The following is a 25,355-nucleotide window of genomic DNA, read 5'->3' on the forward strand; positions in this document are numbered from 1 at the left end:
AGAAAAGCACCCAGCTGTGTATGGGTGAGGGGTAGGGGGTGGGAATGGTCGGCAGGGAGGGCTGGTCATCTGTGAGCTGGGCTGTCTTAAAACCTGCATGTGGGGACTTCCCTGGTGATCCTGTGATTAAGGATCTGCCTTGTAATGCGGGGACATAGGTTCGATTCCTGGACAGGGAACTAAGATCCCAACTAAGATTCTCCATGTTGCAGAGCAACTAAGCCTGTGCGCACAACTAGGATCCATCACAGTCAAATAAATAAGTATTAAAAAAAAAAAAATCCTGCAGGTGCATCTGAATTCAGTCCCTGATCGGCAGAGTGACTTTAAAGCCCACTGAGGACACTAAATCCTGTCTCTTTCTCAAGACTATTTTTTTATTTTAATTTTTAATTATTTAAGTTGATTTTTTAAATTAGAGGATAATTACGTAATATTGTGATTTTTTTGGTCACACATCAACATGAATTGGCCACAGGTAAACATAATATTTATTTATTCATCTGGCTATGCAAGGTCTTAGTTACGGCCTGTGGGATCTAGTTCCCGGACCAGGGATCAAACCCAGGCCCTCCATATTGGGAGCGTGGAGTCTTAGCCACTGGACCACCAGGAAAACTCCTCAAGGCTATTTCAAGGGAGAAAATAATCCAGGTAAAAGTGTTCTGATAATGATGAAATGATGAAAAATTCACTCAGTTGTGTCCACCTCTTGGCAACCCCATGGACTATACAGTCCATGGAATTCTCCAGGCCAGAATAGTGGAGTGGGTATTCTCTCCCTTCTCTAGAGGATCTTTCCAACCTAGGAATCGAACCCAGGCCTCCCACATTGCGGGTGGATTCTTTAGCAGCTGAGCCACAAGGGAAGCCCAAGAATACTGGAGTGGGAGGCCTATCCCTTCTCCAGGGGACCTTCCTGACCCGGGGATCAACCCAGGTCTCCCTCACTGCAGGTGGATTCTTTACCAACTGAGCCACAAGGAAAACCCAAGAGTATTCTACCAACCACAAATGTCTAGGTGTCCTCCCACTTAAAGCATTTCAAGGAAATCTGCCTCCCCTCCTTGATTCCAAATCTTTCAACAGACAACTCGGCCATCCTCAGCTCTGGGTCCCAGGCATGTTAACACCCACCCCCAGGGGCCTGCGCATAAGGTGAGAATCCCACATGTGTCTGATTTAAATGGGAACCTCATCTGGGCAGGATGAAATCTTTGTGTTTGGTGACAATAAGAAACAGCAGGCAGATGGAAATGGCTTCCCAGGCGGCGCTAGTGCTAAAGAACCTGCCTCCCAGTGCAGGAGACGTAAGAATCGCAGGTTCGATCCCTGGGTCAGGAAGATCCCCTGGAGGAGGGCATGGCAACCCACTCCAGCATCCTTGCCTAGAGAATCCCATGGACAGAGGAGCCTGGCGGACTACAGTCCATGGGGTCTCAAAGAGTCGGACACGATTGAAGCAACTTTGCATACACACACATCAGATGGTAAATCAAAAACTCTTTTTTCCCCCCTAAGCATTTTTAAAAGAGGCAAATAACAGATGTCCTTCCCCGCTGCCACTTGGCTGAGGCCAATGTCGGCTCTGACCCCTGATCTTATTCCACAGGCTGTCCTGAGAAAGTGTCTGGTCCATGATGTTCAGCTCAGTTTGAGAAACTGTGCTTGGTGGTACCTAAAGCTCACTCCTCCGAAACTGCTCCCCAGCGTGAAAAGGAGTCTGCCTTTTGCTTGCAGCCCGTCACACCTTAGATGTGGAATCACAGGTCTCCGAGCACTGTTCCCAAAGCCTGAACCAGTCTGCAGGCTGGCAAGGACTTGGGGGCCATGCTCCTCCAGCGGCTCCGAGGTGCGCTCTCGCATCTGGAAGTGGATTCTGCCACAGGATGGGCGCTCTGCTGTGAGGCAGTCCTGGCCAGCCAAAACCCCGCCTCCCAGAGACCCCTAGAGAAGGTAAACTACCTCTTCCTCCCAACAGCCCTCAGTTGTCCATCAGCCTTCTCTTTCACTGGCTGGACTACTCATTTCACAAGGCTGACATCCTCCTCACTGCCCTCTGAATAGTCTCTAGGTCAGACGCCTCAAACCTTTTCTGACACTAACCACAGTAAAAAGCACCTCTTACAAGGCAGGTCAGTGTGTGTGTGTGTGTCTGTGTGTGTGTCTGTGTGTGTGTGTCTGTGTGTGTGTGTGTGTGTGTGGACAACCCAACCGATTGCATGAACCTGGAAGACACTTGGATGTTTTCTGGTCTGTTTCACTCTTTCAAAAGCTTGGCTGCAACCCACTAAACCGCTATTTTGTGACCCAGAACTGAACACGCTCCTCTGGTTTCACCAAGCCAGTCATCCATGTCCAGCTTTGACTGATTATTCAGCTCAGACACTAAGCTTTCCTTTCCACGCAGCTATTAGCTGATGTGAGCTGTGGGTGGAGTCCTGGGCATCTTTCTACACTGAGATCTCTCTGGCTCAGCTCTTCTCCATGCCTCTCCTCCATCCAGCAAGTCCACACGAATCTCAGCAGACAGCAGCTTGGCCTGAAGCTACTTCCTGCCCTGCCATCAACATTGTTCACTCAGGACACCTAGATGTTTTTCTCCACTTTTTTCCTGACCTCTTCCCATCTTCCTGTTGTATAAGCGGGAGGGTTGTTGCTGTTGTTGTTTAGTTGCTAAGTTGCGTCCGACCCTTTGTGACTCCTTGGACTGTATGTAGCCTGCCAGCTTCCCCTGTCCGTGCAATTTCCCAGGCAAGAATACTGGAGTGGGTTGCCACTTCCTTCTCTGGGGTAATCTTCCCAACCCAGAGATCGAACCCATGTCTTCTGCATTGTAGGTGAATATTTACTGCTGAGCTACCTGGGAAGACCCTAAGCTGGAGCGTCCCAGGGATCAGAAATCTAACATCTGAAGCAGGCAGCCGAGATGCATAAAGACACCCCAAGCTTTAGAAACAGCAGTACAGGCTTCCCTGGTGGCTCAGAGGTAAAGAATCCATTTGCCAATGCAGGAGACATGGGTTTGATTCCTGATGCAGGAGGATCCCACATGCCCTGGTGCAACTAAGCCCATGGGCCACAACTACTGAGCCTGTGCTCCAGAGCCCAAGAGCCACAGACACTGAAGCCTGTGTGCCCTAAGGTCTGTGCTCTGCAACAAGAGAAGCTGCCGAAACAAGCAGCTTGTGCACGGCAACTGGAGAGTAACCCCTGTGGCCACAATTAGAGAAAAGCCCAAGCGATGAAGACCCAGGATGGCCCCAGACAAAAATAAATAAACAAAATGATATGTACATATGCATGCTACGTCACTTCAGTCGGGTCCGACTCTTTGCAACACTATGGACTGAGCCCACCAAGCTACTCTGTCCATGGGATTCTCCAGGCAAGAGTGGGTTGCCATTTCCTTCCCCAGGATATATATATGTGTATATATACATATAGGCACACAGTCCACATAAGCGCTAATCCCTTCTTCCCGGATCTTCTCCCCTGGGAGAGGAGAGGCCAAAAGCCACCACCTCCAGCTCATCATTTTAGATGAGCTTCTGTCGGTTCTAGAATCCGGTCCCTAAATCTTTTTCCTTACCCTTTATCGACTTTGTCACCATTTTGGTGATGTGGAAAACTGGGGGTACCAGAGCTGGTTCCAAGATTTCCCTTTCCTGAACGTCAGTTTTCTCATCTGTAAAGCGTGATTAATTCTTTCTGCCCTGAGTTTCTCCTGGAGTTGTGGTGAGCAGGAACATGGGTGGAAATGCTCTGTAAACTGAACAACACTATAATGCAAATATAAATTGTTATCTAAACTATACCACCTTTTGTTAGGAACTCGGGACTTCCCTGGTGGTCCAGTGGTTAAGAACGGGCCTTGCCATACAGGGGAACTAAGATGACGCGTGCCACGGAGCAATTAAGCTGGCGTGCCACAACTGCTGAGCCTGCAGGATGCAGCAAAGGTCTTGCATGCTGCAGCTAAGATCTGACATGGCTAAATAAACACATAAAACTTGTTTAAGAAAAAGAATCGATACTACTCAGCCACAAAAAGGAACGCATCTGAGTCAGTTCTAATGAGGTGGATGAACCTAGAGCCTGTTATACAGAGTGAAGTAAGTCAGAAAGAGAAAAACAAGATCATATATTAATGCGTGTATATGGAATCTAGAAGGATGGTACTGACGAATCTGTTTGAAGAGCAGACACAAACTTAGGGAACAGACTTATGGACAAGAGCAGCGGAGAAGGGGAGGAGGATGAGATGAATGGAGAGCGCAGCATGGATGAATTATACACTAACATATGTGAACAGCCGATGGGAATTTGCTGCATGACTCAGGGAACTCAAACTGGGGCTCTGTCATAACCTAGAGGGGTGGGAATGGGCAGGAGGTGGGAGGGAAGTTCAAGAGGGAAGGGACATATGTACACCTATGATTAACTCATGTTGATGTATGACAGAAATCAAACCAATATTATAAACCAATCATCAATCAATTAAAAATAAATAGATATTTAAAAAAAAAAAGAATTGAGAAGTGTTGCCTCTGCTCTGGCAATTACAGCACCGTGCATTCCTGCTCTGTGTTCAGTAAAGGCACAGACCTCATTATCAACTCTGGGTTAAACTGCCGGGTTAAACCAGTTCTCCCTTGGCCAGATAGCTGATGTCATCAAAAATTCATCAGGTCACGGCAGCTGGTGAATCCACTGTCCTCAATCATTTTTACCGTCATTCAGAAAGATAACCAGACCTGGGAGAAGAGGTTCCCCAAAGCAAGTCAACTGCAATACAGCCCAAGTTCAGCTTTTTGGGTCAATCAAGAAAATAAAGGCTGTGCTGGGGGAGGGGGGAATCAGATGAGACTTCGGGGACTTTCACTGGGCTTCCCCGGGTAACTCCAACAGTAAAGAATCTGGCAGAGTCTTCTAGAATGAAGGAGATCTGGATTTGATCCCTTGGTCGGGAAGATCCCCTGGAGAAGGAAATGGCAACCCACTCCAATATTCTTGCCTGGAGAATCCCACGGACAGAGAAGCCTGATGTGCTGCAGTCCATGGGGTCACAAAGAGTCGGACATGACTCATAGCAGCCACTACACATGGAGGACTTACTATGCTAGGTCCTGTGCCTTAAAGAATTATTTCCAACTTTGATGAGGACGCTCAAGGATCATTTTACACACGAGGCTAAAAGGTTAAGAAACACACTCAAAAGGGATAAACTATAATCTGCTTTTTCTCATTCAGTGATAAGCAAGTGAAACCCCAAGGCTCATTCAAGGATGTGGCTGCAATGTTGGGTTTGAGGTCTACCCTGGAACTAAGGACCCCCAGAATGAGAACTTTAAACCAGAGCAGGGTTTTCACAGTCAGAACAAATAGCAACTCTGGCCTTCAGCAGGAATGGGAAGCAGATGCCAACTCCCTGGGGTGGGTAAGGTTCTTCTTACTCCACAGTCCAGGGTCTGTGCTCTTTACAAAGAGCCGAGAACAATTGTTTCTGGGCTGGGAGCTTGGCTGCTCAATGATTAATGAGAATATAGTATCACTTTTGTTTGGACCCCAAACTAAAGGAGGAAAGAGGCAACACATGTGCTTCTCCTGTGCCCAAAATTCTCCAGAGGTTACCGATTGCCTACAGGCCAAGGTTGGAATGCCTTGCCTGGCATTCAACGCCTTTCTGCTTGGACCTTAACCAGCGATCTCAACGTTTTCTCATCTCAGAACTCTGTCCTCAGCCTCATCCAATGGGTTCTGCCCATTTTTCTTCCTGCAACTCTGCCCACTGGTAAGGAACACCCCTCACTACTCTCAGCAGAGCTGAAACCATTCAGCCTTGAAGACCCAGCCCAGGGTCTTTCTTCCAGACTCTGTAGCCTCTCCGTTCTCAGAGCCCACAGCACTCAGAGCTGAGAACTTTTGATCCAGGTCTGCACTGACAACCGTTAAGTTGGCTTGCATCTCTCTGGACCCCTCACCTAGATGCTAAGGGCCAGAGAGGCCATACATTATGTTTCTGTCTCCTTCACATGGTACTTTCTATAGAAAGACAGGAATTAAATAAATGCTGTTGCATTCAAAAAGGGATGGATGGGGGCTTCCCTGGTGGCTCAGTGGTAAAGAATCCACCTGACAATGCAGAAGACACGGGTTCCCTCTGTCATCCAGGAAGATCCCACCTGCCTCGGAGCAACCAAGCCTGTGTGCCACAACTACTGAGCCTGTGCTCTAGAGCCCAGGGTCCGCAACTACTGAGCCCACGTGCCACAGTTACTGAAGCCCAAGTGCCCCGGAGCCTCTGCTCCACAACAAGAGAAGCCACTGCAATGAGAAGCCTGCACCCTGCCCCTACTCACCACGACCAGAGAGAAGACTCAGCACAGCTAAAAATAGACTAAAAAAATAAAATTATCTTTAGAAATAAATAAAATGAAGAGGGGATAGATGGAGGGAGGTGGTAGTGTCTGAAGTGGACCAGATCTCCAGAGAGAGAGGTCCTTAAACCCTGTGAGGTGGTCTTCACAGACCAGGCTTTGGAAAGAATCTAAGCTCGGGGACAGAAGGAAGCTCACAGGTGATCTGGTTTGGCAGCCACTGGTCTAGAACTCTAGGTTCCCTGTCCTTCTCACTACCCCCACCTCCCCCACAGCCTAGACAGGTGACTCTGGTCTGGCTAACACACCCCAAGGAAAAGGCCTTCTACCTTCCCACCCCTGCAGGTGCACAGAAGACTCTCGGAAAGGTATAGCTAATAGTTAGCCAAAGAAAATAAGCTTTTATGGTACGCACATAGGGAATGGTGGTCCAGCCTCTTGGCACTGCCCCACCATGGGCAGTTATGTGTCCTCAGATGAAGATGGGAGCCAGTGAGGCCCCTCACCCGGGGCCCCAGGGCAGCACTCAGTTTAAGCGTGGTCTCCTGCCGTGGGAAGGAATGACTCTCACCCATCATCTCCTCCTCGCTCACAGTGCCCTATCTAAGACTGAATGCCAAAGGCCTAGCAGGGCCAGGAACTCACCTGCCTTCTGCAAAGTGATGGTTACTTTAAAAGAGCACTCTGGAAAAATAGCTAGCCTAATTCTATACAAGATGAACTGAAATTACAGTACCTTCTCTTCCCTAAGGTACCAGCAGATCCAGAACCCCGTCTCCCCAGACACACCCCAACCCAGGTCCTTTTCTGAAGCCCTGGGGCCCCCACGAAGCACAGGATATCAGGGGATACCTCTCCAGCCTGACACACCAGCCCTCAAAGGCTATGAGGCAGGGGTGTGGGTCTAAAGCCAGGGTCAGTGATCTGAAGAACACTTGAGATTCAGAGTAGGAGCCCATAAGGACCCCTAGGCAAACCTGCCCCAGCTCTCCAAGGCCCCAGGGGAACTCCTCCCTTCAGAGTTCCCCAAATCACATCCAGCCGCCCCCCACCCTCCAGCCCCAGGTATGCTCCTCAATCAGTCAATGAACAAGGTATTCAGCTCCTTTGGTGCCCCCGGAGGAGTAGCGGGGCGGGAAGCCGTGGGAGAGGAATCAGTTTCACCAGGGAATCACATGCTTGAGAGGCCGGGGATTGTCTGCTGCCCCCCAGGCCAAGGCAGCTGGGGGGTCTACAAGCAAGCCTCTAGTCCAGAACACCCTCCCCCCCAAGGATTCTAAGCCAAGGATTCTACCCCTGCCCCATCACCCTCTAGGATGGTTAAAGCCCTGGCTTCTGCCCTCCCAGGCCACCCACCTGTGCCCCCCTGCTCATTGGCTCAGTCCAAAAATCTCCCCCTAAATCTGAAATCGTCGTGAAGCAGGGGGCTCTGGAGGAGCTCGGAAGAACCCCCTTCCTGCAGCCCGGCCCTCCCGCCACCAGGCTGGTTCCCCCGTGTGGGAGGCGAGCTCCACGGCCGTCTCTCCCCGGAGTCTTAAGCGAGCTCTCCGGGGCAGCCCTGGCGGCAGCGCGGCGGGAAACCGGGGAGCCCAGCCGTGTCCGCCAGCCGCCTCCAGTCCTGGCCCCGCTCCCTCCTCCGGCACGCCTGGAGTTGGGGCCAACAGCAGGATCAACAATACAGAAACTTTCAATGGATCCAACCGACTGGGAGGGAGCGGGGGAAGGAGGGGGAGGGACGGGGACGCCGAGGCTCCAGGGCAGTGGCCCCGGCTCTTGACTTACCATCTTGTTCACATCCATGACGGAGGCTGCAGGGGCGCCCCCCGCCCCTGGAGATCCCGCGGGCCCCGAACGCTGCTCCCGGCTAATTGAGCCCGGATGGTGCCATGCTGCGGGGAGGGCGGCCGGCGGGCCCCCGCGGACCGGGGAAGGCGGTGGCGGCGGCGGCAGGACCGAGACTGGTCCGGAGAAAGGAAGGGGAGGGGGAGGGGGAGGGGAGGGGGAGGGGGAGGGGAGGCGGGAGGGGGCGGGGGCGGGGGGCCGAGCCGCAGCGCGCTCCGGGGGCGGGGGAGGCGCGGCGCGGCGGAGCCCCGGGGACCGGGGAATCCCGGATTCGGCTGCGGGCGCCCGGGCCTCCGCGACGGTGGCCGTGGCGGTGCGGGGGCTCCGGGGCGGGTGGGATCGGGGGATGGATTCCCCTGGCTGGAGAGCCTGCGGCCAGGGCGCGCGGCGAGGGTGTGATTTGAATAACAAAAGGGCGCTTCTCCGCTTCCCCCAGGCCTGGGGCCGGGATCGCTGAGCCCGCAGCGAGGCCGCCGGGCCTCCGGGAAGTGTATGCGCGCGTGTGCGCGCTGGGGTGGTGGGATTAGGGGGACTCAGGAAGTGAGCGGCGGAGGCGGCTGAAAAGGGGGGGCGAGGACTGCCCCCACCCCACCCCGCGCACCGAGCCGACATTCCAGTGGGGGCAGGGGGTCCGCTCGGCCCCTCCCAACTTGGCTTCACTGGACAAAGGCAGAATTCAGACCTAGTGGTTAGCCTCCCGCGTGCGGCTCATCCCCCCCCCCCCCGGGAAGGGGGGCTTTGGGGGGGGGGGGTAGGCCCAGCTGAGTCTGGGGTCCGCAAACAGATGGACGAATAGAAGGAAGTGGTACAGGTATCCCCGGAAGGCTCCAAGGTCCCCCTCCAACCCTGCCTGCAGTGCGAGACATTCTAAATGAAGCCTACCCTGAGCGCAGAGCCCCCCTCCCTTACTCAATATCTTGTCTGCCTACGAGAAATGGGAGACAGACGCCCCTCTGCAAGGAGATGCGGCTGGGGGTGGAAAAGGCTCTTTGGCAAATGCTCTCTGGGGAGACAGGTCTCCAGAAAAAGGCTAGAGGCCCAACGCCTCTGGTTTCAACACAGGCTCCTCACTGGCATCCTTGGTTGAGCAGGAAGAAGAAAGCTTCCTACTAACCGAGTCAGCAGAAACCGGAGCCCACCGAGGCCAAGCCTGCTTTACAGGGTAAGGAATCTGAGGCCCAGAGAGGGAGGTGACTTGCCCCAGGTCACACACTTGGCAGGAAATGAGGGCAGAAGAAACCTCACCAACGACAGTGTGCATGGAGCTAAGTCGATTCAGTCATGTCCCACTCTTTGCGATTCCTGCAGGCTCCTCTGTCCATGGGATTCTCCTGGCAAAAATTACTGGAATGGGTTGTCATGCCTTCCTCCAGGGTACCTGCCCAACTCGGGGACTGAACCCTCATCTCTTAAGTCTCCCGCATTGGCAGGAGGTTTTTACCACTAGCGCCACCTGGGAAGCCCAAGGACAGTGCAGCCTGAGCCCCAAAGAGCTTTCAGGCCACCCCCGAGCGTCCAGCTTCTAAAATCCTTTCTACTGAATAGGTGATCACATGCATCTGCAACCCTCCTGACCCTCTGACCCACACCAAGAGGCTGAGGAGGAGCGCTAGTAAGTCCCCACTCTTGGCCCCAGGGCCTGCTGGGCTGAGTAGGACAGCCCCTTCCTTTTCAAAACTGAGTTCTCCATCTATAACATAGCCAGTGTTTCTCTGCCTGCCTTCTCGGGGGATGTGAGAAGCCTGTGAAATAAAGGATGATACAGATAAGATAGAAAAGCAGAAGAACAGGAGGGTCAGGGGCTTTTGTCGCAGTGGTTATTTTTATTTCCCAGCTCCGGAGCCCAGTCCACGGGCCCTCAGCTGCAGGAAAGGGCTCTCTGGGCTCAGGTCCCTCTGTCTAACCCCCCCAGTGTGGACTGCACACTGACTGTCCCACCTTACCCTACAGCTCCTCTTGGCAAGCCTCTTCCGCACTGTGCCCCAGCCAGGGAAGACAGGAAGGCTCCTCTGTCGGTGCTGGCATTCTGGGCTCCATGGACCCTGCTACTGATGCGTGTCCACAAGGGTGAACCCCAACGAGGTACGAGGCAGGAGGGAAGCATGCCACCACTTCCTCATCCTCCAACATGGACACCCAAGGGAGATCAGGGCCAGGTGAGCCAGCAGGAGCCACCTGACACAGAAATGAGTTTTGGATTATCTGCCACCTGATTAAATGCACAACGGCCTTTTTAGCATAGAAAAAAAAAGAGATCTATTTCATGTTTAAAAAATATTATATATTTTTCGGCCTCTGGTGGTCCAGAGGTTAAGACTCTGTGCTTCCAATGCAGGGAGCCCAGGTTTGATCCCTGGTCAGGGAACAAAATCCCACATGCCACAACTAAAGATCCTGAGGGCTGCAACTAAGACCCAGTGCAGCCTAAATAAATAAATATCTTAAAGGAATATATTATGAACCCTTAGCTGGGGTTGATCAAGATAGCCCAATAGATCATGACCTCTTAGCTGGCAAAGCTCATTTTCTCATTGCTAAAATGGGAATAGTGGCACCTGTTTCACATACAGGTGGTAAGGGTTCAATGAAAGAACTTTCCCAAACCTTGCCTGGAGTAAGCTGAATCATCACCCCCACCCCCAGCCCCAACACGACCAAAGATATCAGGCCCCAATCCCTGGAACCTGTAGATACTACCCAAGTGGCACATAGGATTAAGCCAAGGATTCCCAGGTGGGAAGAGGACCTGGATTATCTGGGCAGACCTCTGATGGGGGCTTGTGCATCCTTGCAAGAAGGAGATTTGACCCACAGAAGAGGCAGAGATTAGAGAGATGCGGCCACAAGCTAAGAGATGCTGTCAGCCACCAGAAGCTCCAACAGGCAAGGAGCAGACTCTCTCATAGAGTCTGTGGGAAGAAGGGGCCCCCTTGACACCCTGATTTTGTCTCAGTAGATTTTGGACTTCCAGCCTCCAGAACTACAAGAGAATCCATTTCTGTCGTTTGAGCTACCAAGTTAATGATCATTGGTTTCACTGGACACAGGAAACTAATACACTAACATACAACTAAGAAACTAACACACTGGGCAAAGGTAATGAGGGACAGTGTCAAGGCTCCAGACAGCGCCGGCCTCAGGGCTGCCCTCTTTGCTGGACTTCTTTGCCAGGGAGCTGCTCTTAAGACCAGCAGGAGCCAGGAGTAGCGGCTGTTCCTCTCCTGCTGCATTAGGGGCAGGAGGCTTGCACTGCAACGTGGATTCTTTACCACTGAGCCACCAGGGAAGCCCCTACCATGTTCTTTCATCATCAGCTCCAGGTCACTGTATTCCACTATCTACTGGACGTCCCTGATAGCTCAGCTGGTAAAGAATCCACCTGCAATGCAGGAGACCCCAGTCCGATTCCTGGGTCAGGAAGATTCGCTGGAGAAGGGATAGGCTACACACTCCAGTATTCTTGGGCTTCCCTTGTGGCTCAGCTGGGAAAGAATCTGCCTGCAGTGCGGAAGACCTGGGTTCGATCCTTGGCTTGGGAAGATCCCCTGGAGAAGGGAAAGGCTACCCTCTCTAGTATTGTAACCTGGAGAACTCCATGGACTATAGAGTCCACGGGTTCGCAAAGAGTCAGACACGACTGAGCGACTTTTACCGGACATCAACACCTGGGGGCTTCAGACTCACAAACTCAAGGAATCCAAAGATAATATTTTCTTTTACCTCTGTTTTCACCATCTGCTCCTGTTCCACCTCCACTTAGTTCATCAAGCTAGAAATGTGAAGGCTGGCCTTAATCCCTCCATTGACTACTCCCACTCTCACCCCATCTAATCAATTCCCATGTCTATGTGATTCTTTCTTGCAAATAATTTCCAGTCTATGTCTTCTATCCCAATACCAATTGCTCCTGCACTGGATAAGACTAAATCACTGGCCTCCCCGCCTCCAGTCTCTACCTGTCCAGTTCATCTTCTACACCTTTAATTGTGACTCCTTACTGGCCAACCCCAAATGGAATAAAAAGCGAAAGAAAAAACCTTTCTACAGTTCACCCAGCCTTCAAGGTCCTTACTCATCTGGCCTCATCGCCCTCCATTCTAGCCACCTTCTCCCATCCTCTCCTGTCCACCCCCATCAATGAGGTTCCAGTGCATCTTGGGATACTCCTGGAATGCCCTTCCCACCTTCTCAGCATGGAAGGCTCTTTCTTACCTTTTCTGACCCATCTCAAATATCACCTTCTCTACAAAGGCATCCCTGACCCACTGAGCTGCAGCCAGTCACTCAGTGTCCCTTCCAGCAAAGGACAGCCTCTGGGTACAGCCTGCATCAACCTTGGATGGGGATGGTTCTTGCCCTCGGCTCTCTCTGCTCACTTGAGTTCCCTCAGGCAGAGGCTGAGCCTCACTGAGCAACCCACCCCATACTTACTTCCCTGCCTCCAGGCTCTCTTCCACCTAAATTCCACACCCACAACACTGTTCCACCCTTAACTTAAACTAAGATCATGGCTGCAGCCACAAAATTAAAAGACATTTGTTCCTTGAAAGAAAAGCTATGACAAACCTAGACAGTGTATTAAAAAGCAGAGACATCACTTTGCCAACTATATAGTCAAAGATATGATTTTTCCAGTAGTGATGTACAGATGTGAGAGCTGGACCATAAAAAGGGCTGAGCTCCAAAAAACTGATGCTTTCGAATTGTGGTGCTAGAGAAGACTCTTGAGAATCCCTTGGACTGCAAAGAGATCAAACCAGTCAATCCTAAAGGAAGTCAACCCGGAATATTCACTGGAAGGACTGATGCTGAGGCTGAAGCTTCAATACTTTGGCCACCTGATGCAAAGAACTGACTCATTTGAAAAGACCCTGATCGCTGGGAAAGATTGAAGGCAGGAGGAGAAGGGGATGACAGAGGATGAGATGGTTGGATGGCATCACCGACTCCATGGACATGAATTTGAGCAAGCTCCAAGAAGTGGTGGGGGACAGAGGAGCCTGGCGTGCTGCAATCCATGGGGCTGCAAAATGTTGGACATGACTTAGGGACTGAACAAAGTGCTGAATGGATGCAGGAGGTCAGGAGGGACGATGCAGAGAATGTGTCCTGGTGGAGGGTGACACCTACTGGAGAACTGTGATTCTGCAGCCTAGCCCTACAAATACCACATTGAAGAGTCCACTGAGCAGCTCAGGGCTGTGTCTTCTAGAGCACTGAGAGTTCATTAATTCCAAGTAACGAGGTTTAAGAGAGAAGGCAATGGCAGTCCACTCCAGTACTCTTGCCTGGAAAATCCCATGGACAGAGGAGCCTGGTAGGCTGCAGTCCATGGGGTCGCTAAGAGTCAGACACGACTGAGCAACTTCACTTTCACTTTTCACTTTCATGCATTGGAGAAAGAAATGGCAACCCACTCCAGTGTTCTTGCCTGGAGAATCCCAGGGACGGCGGAGCCTGGTGGGCTGCCGTCTCTGGGGTCGCACAGAGTCGGACATAACTGAAGCGACTTAGCAGCAACAGCAGCAGCAGCAGTGTGTATATGGAGGGGAGCATGGCAGCCCACTCTAGTATTCTTGCCTGGAAAATCCCAGGGACAGGGGAGCCTGGTGACCTGCTGTCTATGGGGTCGCACAGAGTCAGACACGACTGAGGCGACTTAGCAGCAGCAGCAGCAGCAGCATGCTACTGCTAACAAGCACATGCAGAGAGCTGTAAACTTTGTAAAGTTTATAAATTTTACGAAATGACTTTTTGTCCAGTATCTCATTCAATTCAAGTAAGGCAGATAGAATATTATTATTGGCCGTGCCGTGCGGCTTGTGGAATCTTAGTTCCCCAATCAGGGATCAAACTCTGCAAAAAACCCTGTGATGAGGACACTTAAAAAAGCTGAAAAGGAGGGGCTTCCTTGGTGGTCCAGTGGCTAAGACTCTGAGTTCCCAATGCAGGGGGCCTGGGTTCGATGGGCTTCCCTGGTGGCTCAGAAGGTAAAGAATCTGCCTGTAATGTGGGCGACCTGGGTTCAATCTCTGGGTTGGGAAGATCCCCTGGAGAAGGGAATGGCTACCCACTCCAGTATTCTGGCCTGGAGAACTGCATGGACAGAGGAGCCTGGCTACAGTCCATGGGGTCGCAAAGAGTTGAATGCGACTTTTACTTTCACTGGGTTGGATACCTGATCCCAAATGATGCTACTAAGACCCAGTAAATAATTAAATATTTTTTAAAAATATACCAGGTGCTGGGCACTGTGACAAGCAGTTTACAAGCATTATTTCTTTTAGTTCCCACAACAATCTCCTATACTTTTTACAGATAAGGAGGGAGGCCCAGAGAGGTTAAACGCCTTTCCCAGCGCCCCCCAGCTAATAGTCAGGGGACCCAGGATTGAAGATAGGCAGTATATTCCAGAGACCTTTACTCCAGATTCACACTGAATCATGCTGGGCATCTGGCATTGCCCTGCCCGTGGGAAACCTGCCCTCACTGGGGTTGGCAGGAAGTTTGAACTATGTTACTGTCAGTATGCATTTTAATTTATGGGGTTGCTTTTCTTCATTTTATTTATTTATATTATTTGGCTACAATGGGTCTTAGTTGTGGCATGTGAGATCTTTAGTTGAGGCATATGGCATCTGGTTCCCTGACCAGGGATTGAACCTGGGCCCCCTTGCATTGGGAGTGCAGAATCTAAGGCACTGGACCACTGGACCACCAAGGAAATCCCACTTTTTCTTTTTTTTTTTAATAAATAAAATAAGTATTTTATTTATTTTTGGCTGTGCTGGTCTTTCCCCCAAGGTGCATGGGCAAGCAGAGGCTACTTTCTTGTGGTGCTGCTCTTGCTGCGGCCCCAGGGCCCCAGAGCACTCGGGCTCCGTAGTTGTGGTGCCCAGGCTTTGCTGCTCCAAGGCATGTGGGATCTTCCCGGACCAGGGATCAAACCGATGTCCCTTGCATTGGCAGGACGATTCTTATCCACTGGACCACCAGGGAATCCTGGGACTCCTTTTAAGGAAGTCACACAAAAGCTCATTTCTAATGCTTCTTATTCCTTGGAGTGTGGCCAGAATCACTATCATCTCCATCATCACCAGGGACACAGCGGCCCTCAGCATGCTCTACCAAGCCCCTCTTACGTGGGACACGATGCCTGACATGGCAATGCCCACTTCTGAATCTGAGAAATCAGAAGCTGAGAAGCAAGACAGTGGCAGAGAGGGAAACAGAGGTTGTTATTGCTGGAAGTGGCTCTCCAACCTCATGCATGCTGCAGTCACCTGGCAAGCCTGGGCCCCACCTCAGGGATGCTGATATAAATGGCCTGGGGACAGAGCCTGGGCATCTGCATTTTAAAGCTCCTCTTGGGAATGTGCTGATGTGCACCCAAGACTGGGGACAACTCAACCCCTGACCACACAGCTCTGGCTCAGGAAGCCCCACCCCAGTCCTGGCTGAAATGAGGGGTACAGAGGACTAGGAGGTGCGGCACTTCCCTTCGCACTTCTCCTACACTGGGAATTCTGGAACTTTCCATCCCTTGGCCAAAGGTTCAACCTAAGTGGGGACCTCTGAACCCATGACTCTGATAGATTTTTTTTTTTGGCGGGGTCTTTGTGGCATGCAGAATCTAGTTCCCCGATCAGGGATCGTACCCAGGCCCCCTGCATTGGGAGCATGGAGTCTTAACCACTGGAACACCAGGAAGTCCCGCCCCTGGTAGATTTCTTTTGCTTCTTTACATTGCCATTCCATCCCCCAACCCTTACCATCATTAAACACTGATCTCCCTCTCTATGTATTTGATATCACAGGGAAAGAGACCCCCAAGCATGGCTGAGCTATATGAGAATGTGTAGCACATCCCCAGAACCAATCCATTTTCCAAGAGAGACCCTATGAGGAAGAAACGTGTCCACTCTCAGGATGCTGCTTTTAGCTGGTAGGTTCTGGGCAGCAAAGATGTGCTGGATTTCTAAAGCCTCTCCCGTCAGCCCGTGGGTGACCGGCGGGAGTCAGGGGTCTGTTAGAAGCACAGAGACAGATAGGAGCCACTCGGCCAAGTCCCTGAGTCAGCAGACGGCCTGGAAACCTCAACATGGGGGCCCAGGCTGCTCTGCTCCTGCCTGCCTGGCCCCTCCCGGGAGGCAGGAATTTGGGGCTCCCTCAGATGGCCCAGTCAAGAAGCTGCCAGCCTCTCATTTGGAGGGGTTTTTCCACTGCTCCTTCCCCAAGGAAGACAAGTTCAGGAATCTCTAAGCTGATGAGCAAAAAGACTTGTTCCGGGAGCGTGGACTGAGGCAGGAAGGTATCGACTCAGAGACGTCTGTAGTGACCAAGCACTGGCATTTCCGTCCTGGAGAGGGCGGCTGCTGGGTTAATTCCATGTTATTACAGCCTTACAGGAAGCCAGCCTGGCCCAGCTGTCAGCCAAGAGCGGTTTGTGGGCCTTGGGGGCAGAGGGAGGGAGGAGGAGAAGAGAAAGGAAAACAGTCCTCTCCCCCCACCCAAAATTGATCCAGAGTTATTTTTAGGTGCTTATTCATCCCACGCATTCCTTTTTAAGAGCCAGGACACGGGCTCTGTACAAAAGCAGAAGGTAGCTGCTCAGGCAGGAAGATGGGCTGTGAGCACAGGGCCCTCGCGAGAAGGAAGGACAGTGAGAGGGCCTTCAAGCACTGCTCCCCCCCAGTAAAAACATCCCAGGATTCTGAAGGCAGAGTCTGGATGAATAGAAGCTTTCAAAATCTGAATTCCCAAGTTCAAGTCCAGCTTCCAGCTTTCACTGCCACATGGCCTTGGGCAGGTTACCTGGAAAATCACAGGAGACCCTGGGCTGCAACCCTGGTGCTGTGTGGCCTTGGGCAAGTCCCTCAACCTCTCTGTGCCTCAAGTTCCCCATGGATGAAAGGAAGCTAGTTAACGTAGGTTAAAAGGAGAATTGCCTAGAACTTCCCCCGTGGTCCAGTGTTTAATATTATACATACATACACTATTATAATGTAGTGTGTATACAGTATATATATTGACATATCTAGTGTGTATATTATATGTTATTTATATTTATTTCCAACAACTTGGTAATCTGGAAATAGGTGGAAATAGAATCTACCTGCCAATGGAGGAGACACACGTTCAATCCCTGGTCTGGGAAGATTCCACAGCTAAGCCCATGTGCCACAACTGCTGAATAAATAAATAAATGCATTTTTAAAAATCGCTCTTAAAAGAGGTTGTTATAATCAAGTGAAAAAGAACATATGGGAAGGGACTTGGGAAACTATTAGTGCCTATAAAATTTTCCAAGTTCCAGAAAAGTCCCTTTATTGCTGAGTTTATTAATAAATCATAAAACCTGTCCTCATGAGTCTAACAGGTTTTACTACCTAGAATCTCTTGCCAATTCTTACCCCATCAACCTTCCTGCTCCTCGCTTTGCCCAGCTCCTGGAATCTGACTCAACAAGTATCCCCAAAAGAGGCTCTGTTATGCATAGCTGTGTGACCTGGACCGAGGCCCTTAACTTTATTTTGTTTAAAATATACATATTTATATATTTAGGCTGCATTGGGTCTTAGTTGCAGCCTGCGGGACCTAGTTCCCTGACCAGGGATCAAACTCAGGCCTCGTGCATTGGGAGCTTGGAGTCTTAGCCACTGGACCACCAGGGAAGCCCCTCCTTAACTTTGCCTGAATCTGTTTTTCAGAGACGGTGGAGGGTTATGGAGAGGTTTCAAGGAGCTGACGGACAGCCAGGGCGTGGCATGTGTGCTCAGAGGCCATGGACTCTTAGGGTCACCTCCAAGGGTTCCCGAGGGGCAGGGCTCAGTGACCAAACTGGATAAGTAATCCCTGTCTCCAGTGGGACCAAACAGGGCCAAAGTGTCACCACCACCATTCCTAGTTAGACCTAGTGTTGCAGAGATCCTGGTGACACTCACCCTGATTCCCATCTCTAAACTCCTTTGAGAAGAGACCTGGAGGCCACAGCTCTGAAATTTTCCCAGGGCGTGGCAGTGGGGGGAGCAGCTGAAATCATTTCTCTTTGTTTGGTTCACGCAGAAACCCCCAAAGGCTCTCGTGGCGTCTCAAACAGATGGGACTTGCCAGTAGGTGGCCTATTCATTTTTTTTCTTTTTTTTGGCCATGCCGCATGGCATGCGGGATCTTTGCACGACCTTAGTTCCCTGGTGTATTCTCTGTTCTACATCTTCAAACCCATTTTTCTCCTTAAAGCTAGAGACGTCTCTTCAAAATAAAGCTCTTCACCACGTCATGTCGTGCTGTGTTTTTAAAAAGTCTTGAGTTGGTACCAAAAGCACTGGCAACGGAGGTAGGGCTCTTGGGGTTTGTTCCTGGATCACTGAGCAGATTGATGAGGCTAGGGCCTCTTTCTGTCTCTTGGCTCATGGCTGAATCCCAGCCTCTGGAACATCGCCTGTTACAGAGCAGTCACTCAGTAGAGAGTGGTTGGAGGCAGGAATGAATGCCTGCAAGAAATCAGTTCACCAGCGTGCCAGGCTCCACTCTGACTGGCACATACTTTGGACTCTTCTCTCCCTCCTACTGGTGAGTGCCTTTGACTTTAGCAACGGGCTTTCACACCCAGATCTTATGTCTCAATGTCCTGCGCATCCGGGTGCTGTTGCCTTTGACAGATGAGTTAAACAAGACACACAGAAAGTAAGGGCTCACGTAAGACAGAATTCAGGTCTCCTGTTGGATTCACACACCAGTATTAAGACTGACAACCCTAGACAGCATATTAAAAAGCAGAGACATCACTTTGCTGACAAAGGTCCACACAGTCAAAGCTATGGTTTTTCCATTAGTCATGTACGGATGTGAGAGTAAGACCATAAAGAAGGCTGAGTGCTGAAGAATTGATGCTTTTGAATCGTGGTGCTGGAGAAGACTCTTGAGAGTACCTTGGACAGCAAGGGGATCAAACCAGTCCATCCTAAAGGAAGTCAACCCTGAATATTCACTGAAAGGACTGAAGCTGAAGCTTCAATACTTTGGCCACCTGATGTGAAGAGTCAACTCATTTGAAAAGATCCTGATGCTGGGAAAGACTGAAGGCAAGAGGAGAAGGGGGCGACAGAGGCTGAGATGGTTGGATGGCATCACTGACTCAATGGATGTGAATTTGAGCAAACTCCAGGAAATGGTGGAGGACAGAGGAGCCTGGCATGCTGCAGTCAATGGGGTTGCAAACAGTTGGATATGACTTAGCGACTGAACCACATTAAGACCGCAGGCTCTTTCCATGGCTTCTTGCTGTCTTGTGACAGAATCAGGGGGAACCTTGCCCTTCCTATGGTCTAGAGTTCACGTGTCTACCCAGGCCGACCTGCACTTGGCACCACCCTGTGCTGATATCAGTGCTTGGCTTTGGCGGGTGGGGGGAAATGGGGACAGGTGAATGCAAAAAAAAATGGAGTTAGAACAAGGCTCAGGGACTGAGTGACTACTAAAATGAAGGAAATGATCTCTCCTCTGTGACCACCAAGGAAAAGTGTTGAACAGAATGACCAAAGCACCCGGCAGTTCCCCTCCTGGGTATGTACCCAAGAACATTAAAAACAGGAACTCAAACAGACAGGTGTATGCCAATGTTCAGAGCAGCACTATTCAGAACAGCCAAAAGGAAGTCGCTGGTCAACAGATGAACGGATATATAAACCGGAGTATATCCATACGATGGAATATTCTTCGGCTATAAAAAGAAATGAAGTTCTGATTTATGATATGACGTGGACGACTCCTGTAAACTAATTCTAAGTGAAATAAGCCGGACCCAAAGGACAACTGCTGTATGATTTCGCTTATGTGAAATTTAGAATACGGAAATTCGCAGACACGGAAAGTCGAGTAGACATCACAGGGCACAAGGTTAAAGCAGAAAAGGGAACTACTGTGTCGCAGGTACAGAGTTTCTATTTGGAATGATGAAAAATTGTGGTAACAGTGACGACTGTTGGACAACACAGGGAACGTCATTAATGCCACTGAGCTGTATAATTTAAAAAAAAATTTTTTTTAATGCGGACCATTTAAGTCTTCATTGAATTTGTTACAGTATTGCTTCTACGTTTTGGCTTTTTAGTTTCCAGGCATGTAGCATCCTAGTTCCCAGACTAGGGACTGAACACGCGCCCCTGCACTAGAAGGTGAAGTCTTAACCACTAGACCACCAGGGCAGTCCCTAAACTGTATACTTAAAGCTGGTTAAGATGGAAAATTTATGTTTTATAAATTTATATCCATATATAAATTTACATTTATATAAAATTTATTTGAGGACTTCCCTGGTGGCTCAGACGGTTAAGCGTCTGTCTACAATGCGGGAGACCCGGGTTCAATCCCTGGGTCAGGAATATGTTTTATATATATTACATGATCAAAAAACTTTTTATCAGGATAAACACTTAAAACATGACTGTAGTAGTACAGCAGTAAGCATATGGGTCAGTGAAATGGAACAGCAAGTCTAAAAACAAAGCGGAGGTACCAATACAATGGAAAAAAAAAAATCCCCCTGCTCCAGGGTGTGTGGGGTCAAATGTAAAACTTTTTAGAACTTACTCAGAAGAACAAACTTAGAAGAAAATACAGAAAAACCTGTTTACACCTTTAGCAATGAGAATATCTTCTTAGGCAAGACATGAAATGATGACACCAAAAATGAAACATTTTTCCTTGTGGGGGTACAGTCTTTGATCTGGGCAATCTGGCAGGATCTAATAAAATGTCAAATACACATAAATATACTTATATTTTCTAACCCACAGGTCCCCAACCTCCGGGATCTAAGCCTGATGATCTGAGGTGGAGCTGATGTAATAATAATAGAAATAAACTGCACAATAAATAAAATGGAACCATCCTGAGACCAACCCCTCTCCCCCCAACCCTGGTCCGTGGAAAACCTGTCTTCCAGTCCCTGGTGCCAAAAAGCTTGGGGATCGTTGCTCTAAGCCCTGGGATCTGTCCTAGAGAAACACTCCCATGAGTCATGTTCAAGGGCACTCCCTGAAGCATCGTTCCTAGGGAAAAAGCAAGAGCAGCTCAAATCTTCCCACAATAGCACAAAGTCCAAACAAAAGAGGGCGTTTTAATTCTAAGGAATACTACACGGCAGGTTAAAAGAAAGAGGCTGATCTAAAAATGTTAACAGAAAAAAATACTCAAAAAAAAAAGGGAGAGAGAGAAAGACACCCTGGATCTTGCCAGATAAATCTGCTTGCTGGCTAACCAGCTTCTTTCTCATTTTCAAAGGATTTTGCAGGTGGGATACACATCTACCCAGCTCCCAGCTGACAGGATGTGATGCTATTAACATCTGAAGAGCTGAGGACCTGTGACAAGACCCTGGAACCTCCTATCCCAGCAGCTGAACTCGGATGGAGGGAAAGTCAGGAAGGGGGCATCAGGGTTGGGTATTGGTATTCATGCATGTAGTGGGGGTCAAGGGATGAAGAACAGCAGGGAAAACAACTATAAAAACAGCAGAAGAGTGAACTAAGGCAGGCCAGTGTGAAGGCCAAAAGGGCCAGGGCAAGGGCAGCAAAATTCCAACTACTGGCCGGTCATTTATGGGCGGGGGCACAGCCAGTGATCTCAGCATGTCCTCAGATGCTGCTTCAGGTCATCTTGTCTCCTCCTACTTCCGGCCAGTTCCAGGGCTAAAACTGAAGATCATTCAGGAAGGATTCTGGGTCCTGGCAGATGAGAACAGTCATGCCAATGGCTTTCCTCCGAATCCTGAAGCCACACAAATGCTTGGCTTTGATCTCACTGCGTGTCCTAGGGTCTCCCACGCTGGTGTGCCCACCCCACTCCACTTTTTTCCAGCTCCTTCCATCTCAGGAAGGAGAGGGAACCTGCTTTTTCTGAGCACCCGTTATCACATTTCATCCCCTCGATTACTGTAATTAGAAAGGCAATCAATGTGCCTGAGATCAAGCAACAGACAAAGATCAAGGCCAGGATCGGCATCAGAATCTGGGTCTGTTTACATTAAAACTCATGCTGTTCCCATTAGCTGATGCTCCTGAGGACACTGAGTACCCCCTTGTAGGCAAGCATCACTGTTAAATGCTCCAGGCTGTCCCCAGACATGATAATATGTTTATTTAATACATTCATTATCATAAACAATGGGAAAAGTGTTAAGAAGGGAGAAGACCAAGGACAGAGCCCCAGGCAAAGTCTCCATCTAGGATGGGAGGACTGGCCACTGCCAGAGCCCAAGAAAGTCCAGACAGTGCAGGAGAAGATGAGGCCTGGGGCCGCCCTCGAAGAAGGAGTTGGCCAAATCCTGCAGGCAGATCCCTGAGGACGGGAACCAGAGAGAGGGAAGCAAGGCACTCAATTAAAGGTGCTGGGAATTGCATGGTGTCCAGTGATTAGGGCTCTCGGTGCTTTCACTGCAGGGGGCCGGGTTCAGTTCCTGATGGGGGAACTAAGACCCCCAAAACTTGATGGTGTGGCTGGAAAAAAAAAAGCTGCTGGCTAGGTCTCTGATGTCATTTAGGGAGCAACCACAGCAGACAAACTCAGATCTAAGTCTGACTGTGTGATGCTGAACATCTGGGGAGAGGGGAAAGAGGGAGGCGGGGAGGTGGCCTTTTCTTTGGAGAAGGCTAACGGTGAAGAGTAGAGAATCCCAGGAAGGTTCCTAAGGGGATGAAAGAGTCCTGAGAAGCCAGCAGGGTGTGTAAGGATGGGGAAGATCCGTACTTGTTCATGGGCAGACAAGAATTGCAACCGAAGAGAGACGGATGATGGAGTGAGGAGAAGACAGACTCAAGGGAAGCAGGGAGTCAGTGAACCATGGTTGGGGGCAGGGAGGGGGGTGTATCCAACAGCGTCATGGTGGGCAAAATCAGAAACAGGGAAGCAGCTGGCATTGGAGGGTCAACGTCTTTCCAATAAGACAAAGTTAGCTCCGGGCTGGGAGGAAGAATCAAGAGAACGTAGTGTCCTGGAATTGAAGGTGGGAAAGGGTTCTCTGATTGAAAGAAGGGCAGATCATGAGGAGGGAGAGGTGTGTGAAAAGAAAGGACAGGAGTCGGGGGACACCTCAAGGAAGAAGCCGGGTGGGAAAGTGGGTTTAAAGGTTAAGGGAGGGACTTGCCTCGTGGTCCAGTGGCTAAGACTCCAAGGTCCCAGTGCAGGGGTCCCAGGTTCGATCCCTGGTCAGGGGACCAGATCCCACATGCTGCAACTAAGATCCAGAAGGTGAAAGTGTTAACTGCTCAGTCCTGTCTGACTCTTCGCAACTCTATGCACTGTAGCCTGCTAGGCTCCTCTGTCCATGGGATTCTCCAGGCAAGGAAACTGGAGCGAGTTGCCATTCCCTTCTGAGGCTCTTCCCAACCCAGAGATGGAACCTGGGTCTCCCACATTGTAGGTAGATTCTTTACTGTCTGAGCCACCAGGGAAGCCCAACTAAGACCCAGAGCAACCAAATAAATAAATAAATATTTTAAAGAGAAAGAAAGGTTGGGGGGCACATGGGCATGTTTACAGGCTGAGAGGACAGACAGATGGGAGGGAAAATTACTGAAGACACAAGAGAGAGTGGGGATAATGACAAAGCGACGTCTCGGGGACACCAGCTGGGCAGGTCAACCTCCCAGCAGCGTTCTGCAGCCTTACCACCCTGGCTGCTTCCTCCATGAAAATCCCCACCTCTTATCACATGAACTGCTGCGAAGCCACAGTGGCCCTCCCGAAATTCACATGCCTGTAACTTTTGGATGAAACGACAGGAATTTACACTTATCCTAATGACATCTCATAAACTGTCTTTATGACCATCTGTTCAGTACAAAGACCAAGAAAACATTAAACCCTGTCTGGGCTTTGCCAAATCCCTCTTCGGTTCAGCTGTAGCACTGGGTACATGCCAGGGAGTGTGAAAAAAACACTGCCCCTGTTCTCAAGATGCTTACAGTGGAGGGTGGAGACAAACACAAAGACATCATTTTAATACAGTTTCAATATTGTGACAGACGCTCTAGAGGAAGGAAGTGGGGCAGCTCCCATCGTCCAAGAGTTGGCTGCTAGAACCCAAAGCTGAGTGAGGCTCAAGTGGTGATATGAGCTCCACCTTCTACAGCCAGCTCCCAACCAGCCTCCTAAGAGGCACCCAGACCACTAGGCTGCTCAGCAAACCACCTAGGCACGTGCAGGGTGCTAGGGCTGCCCGGGGGAGGGGGTGTCACTACCCAGCCCAGGGCTCAGGGTCCATGGTGGCTGAGTGGAGTTCTGGAAGATGACCAGAAGCTGCCCTGGTGGAGGGCAGTAAATGTGTTCTTGGAAGGGGTGGGGAGGTGTGTGGCAGGCTATTGTCACTAAGGCAAAAAGTCCAAGGCAGGTGAGTCTGGGGAGCTGGGCAATTAGGGGTCCCAGAGGAGAGCGCTTTGCAATGTCAAGATCAAGGCTGGGACTCGGATTAGATGGGAGGTTTTTCCCCAATTACAGGTGCTCCCCACCCAGGAGGGCATTCCTTCCACACCGCTCTGATCCCCAAGCTGCAGAAGATGGGAGTGACCGATGGCAGGGGCTGTGAGCAGGTCTGAGTGTGAGAGGCTTCGCTGGCACCTGTGTGGAGGACAATATCAAGGGTGGCCGTGCAGACAGCAGTCTGATGGTTGGGACTCTCGCTTTCACTGGTGAGGAACGGGGTTCCATTCCTAGTCAGGGAACTAGGATTCCGTAAGCTGAGGGGTGTGGTCAGGGAAAAAAAAAAGTTCTGGCCAAAATAAAACCAAAACAAAAAAAGGATGGCCAGGTTGAAAGAGACCCCAGAGAATGCTGCTGCCAATGGTCCAGACATGAAATGATGAGGCCTGCCCCCGAGCAGCCAAGGGGAGAAAGAGAGGAGAGGACAGAGACAGGACGTATCCAGGTGAAACCCAGCAGGCGGGGTGTAAGGGACAGGCCAGGAGCAGCAGGTAGGGCGAGAGGGCAATTAACACAGCCACGGGCTTGCTGGGGCAAGGTGGGAAGGGAACCCAGACAGGAGGTGGAATGGATGGGTTTTAATAGGTAGGAGGTGGAATGGATGGGTTTGAGTTCAAATACATTTACAGGTCCGATGGTAGAAGCAGAGAATAT

General features: G+C 50.4%; 1 protein-coding gene and 1 long non-coding RNA gene across 4 annotated transcripts in view; one reads left to right on the plus strand and one right to left on the minus strand.

Annotated features, from left to right (window-relative positions):
- Positions 1 to 25,355, minus strand: part of HIP1 (huntingtin interacting protein 1) — a 133,846-nt gene that overhangs the window by 73,406 nt on the left and 35,085 nt on the right. Inside the window, exon 1 of one of the 3 annotated variants that reach the window (XM_069571095.1) lies at positions 8,163 to 8,344. The exons of the other annotated variants lie outside the window; for them this stretch is intronic. Within the exon in view, the coding sequence (XP_069427196.1) occupies positions 8,163 to 8,180 (18 nt within the window). The 5' untranslated portion in view covers positions 8,181 to 8,344. Of the gene's footprint in view, positions 1 to 8,162; positions 8,345 to 25,355 lie in introns of those variants that run through there. 3 annotated transcript variants of the gene reach the window in all.
- LOC138429490 (uncharacterized) lies at positions 8,127 to 10,304 on the plus strand. The gene is made up of 3 exons (XR_011252817.1): positions 8,127 to 8,341; positions 9,314 to 9,384; positions 10,173 to 10,304. It is a non-coding gene; the product is annotated as an uncharacterized lncRNA (long non-coding RNA).

Source organism: Ovis canadensis, chromosome 24, assembly GCF_042477335.2.
Source record: "Ovis canadensis isolate MfBH-ARS-UI-01 breed Bighorn chromosome 24, ARS-UI_OviCan_v2, whole genome shotgun sequence".
In the NCBI taxonomy this organism is placed as follows: Eukaryota; Metazoa; Chordata; class Mammalia; order Artiodactyla; family Bovidae; genus Ovis; species Ovis canadensis.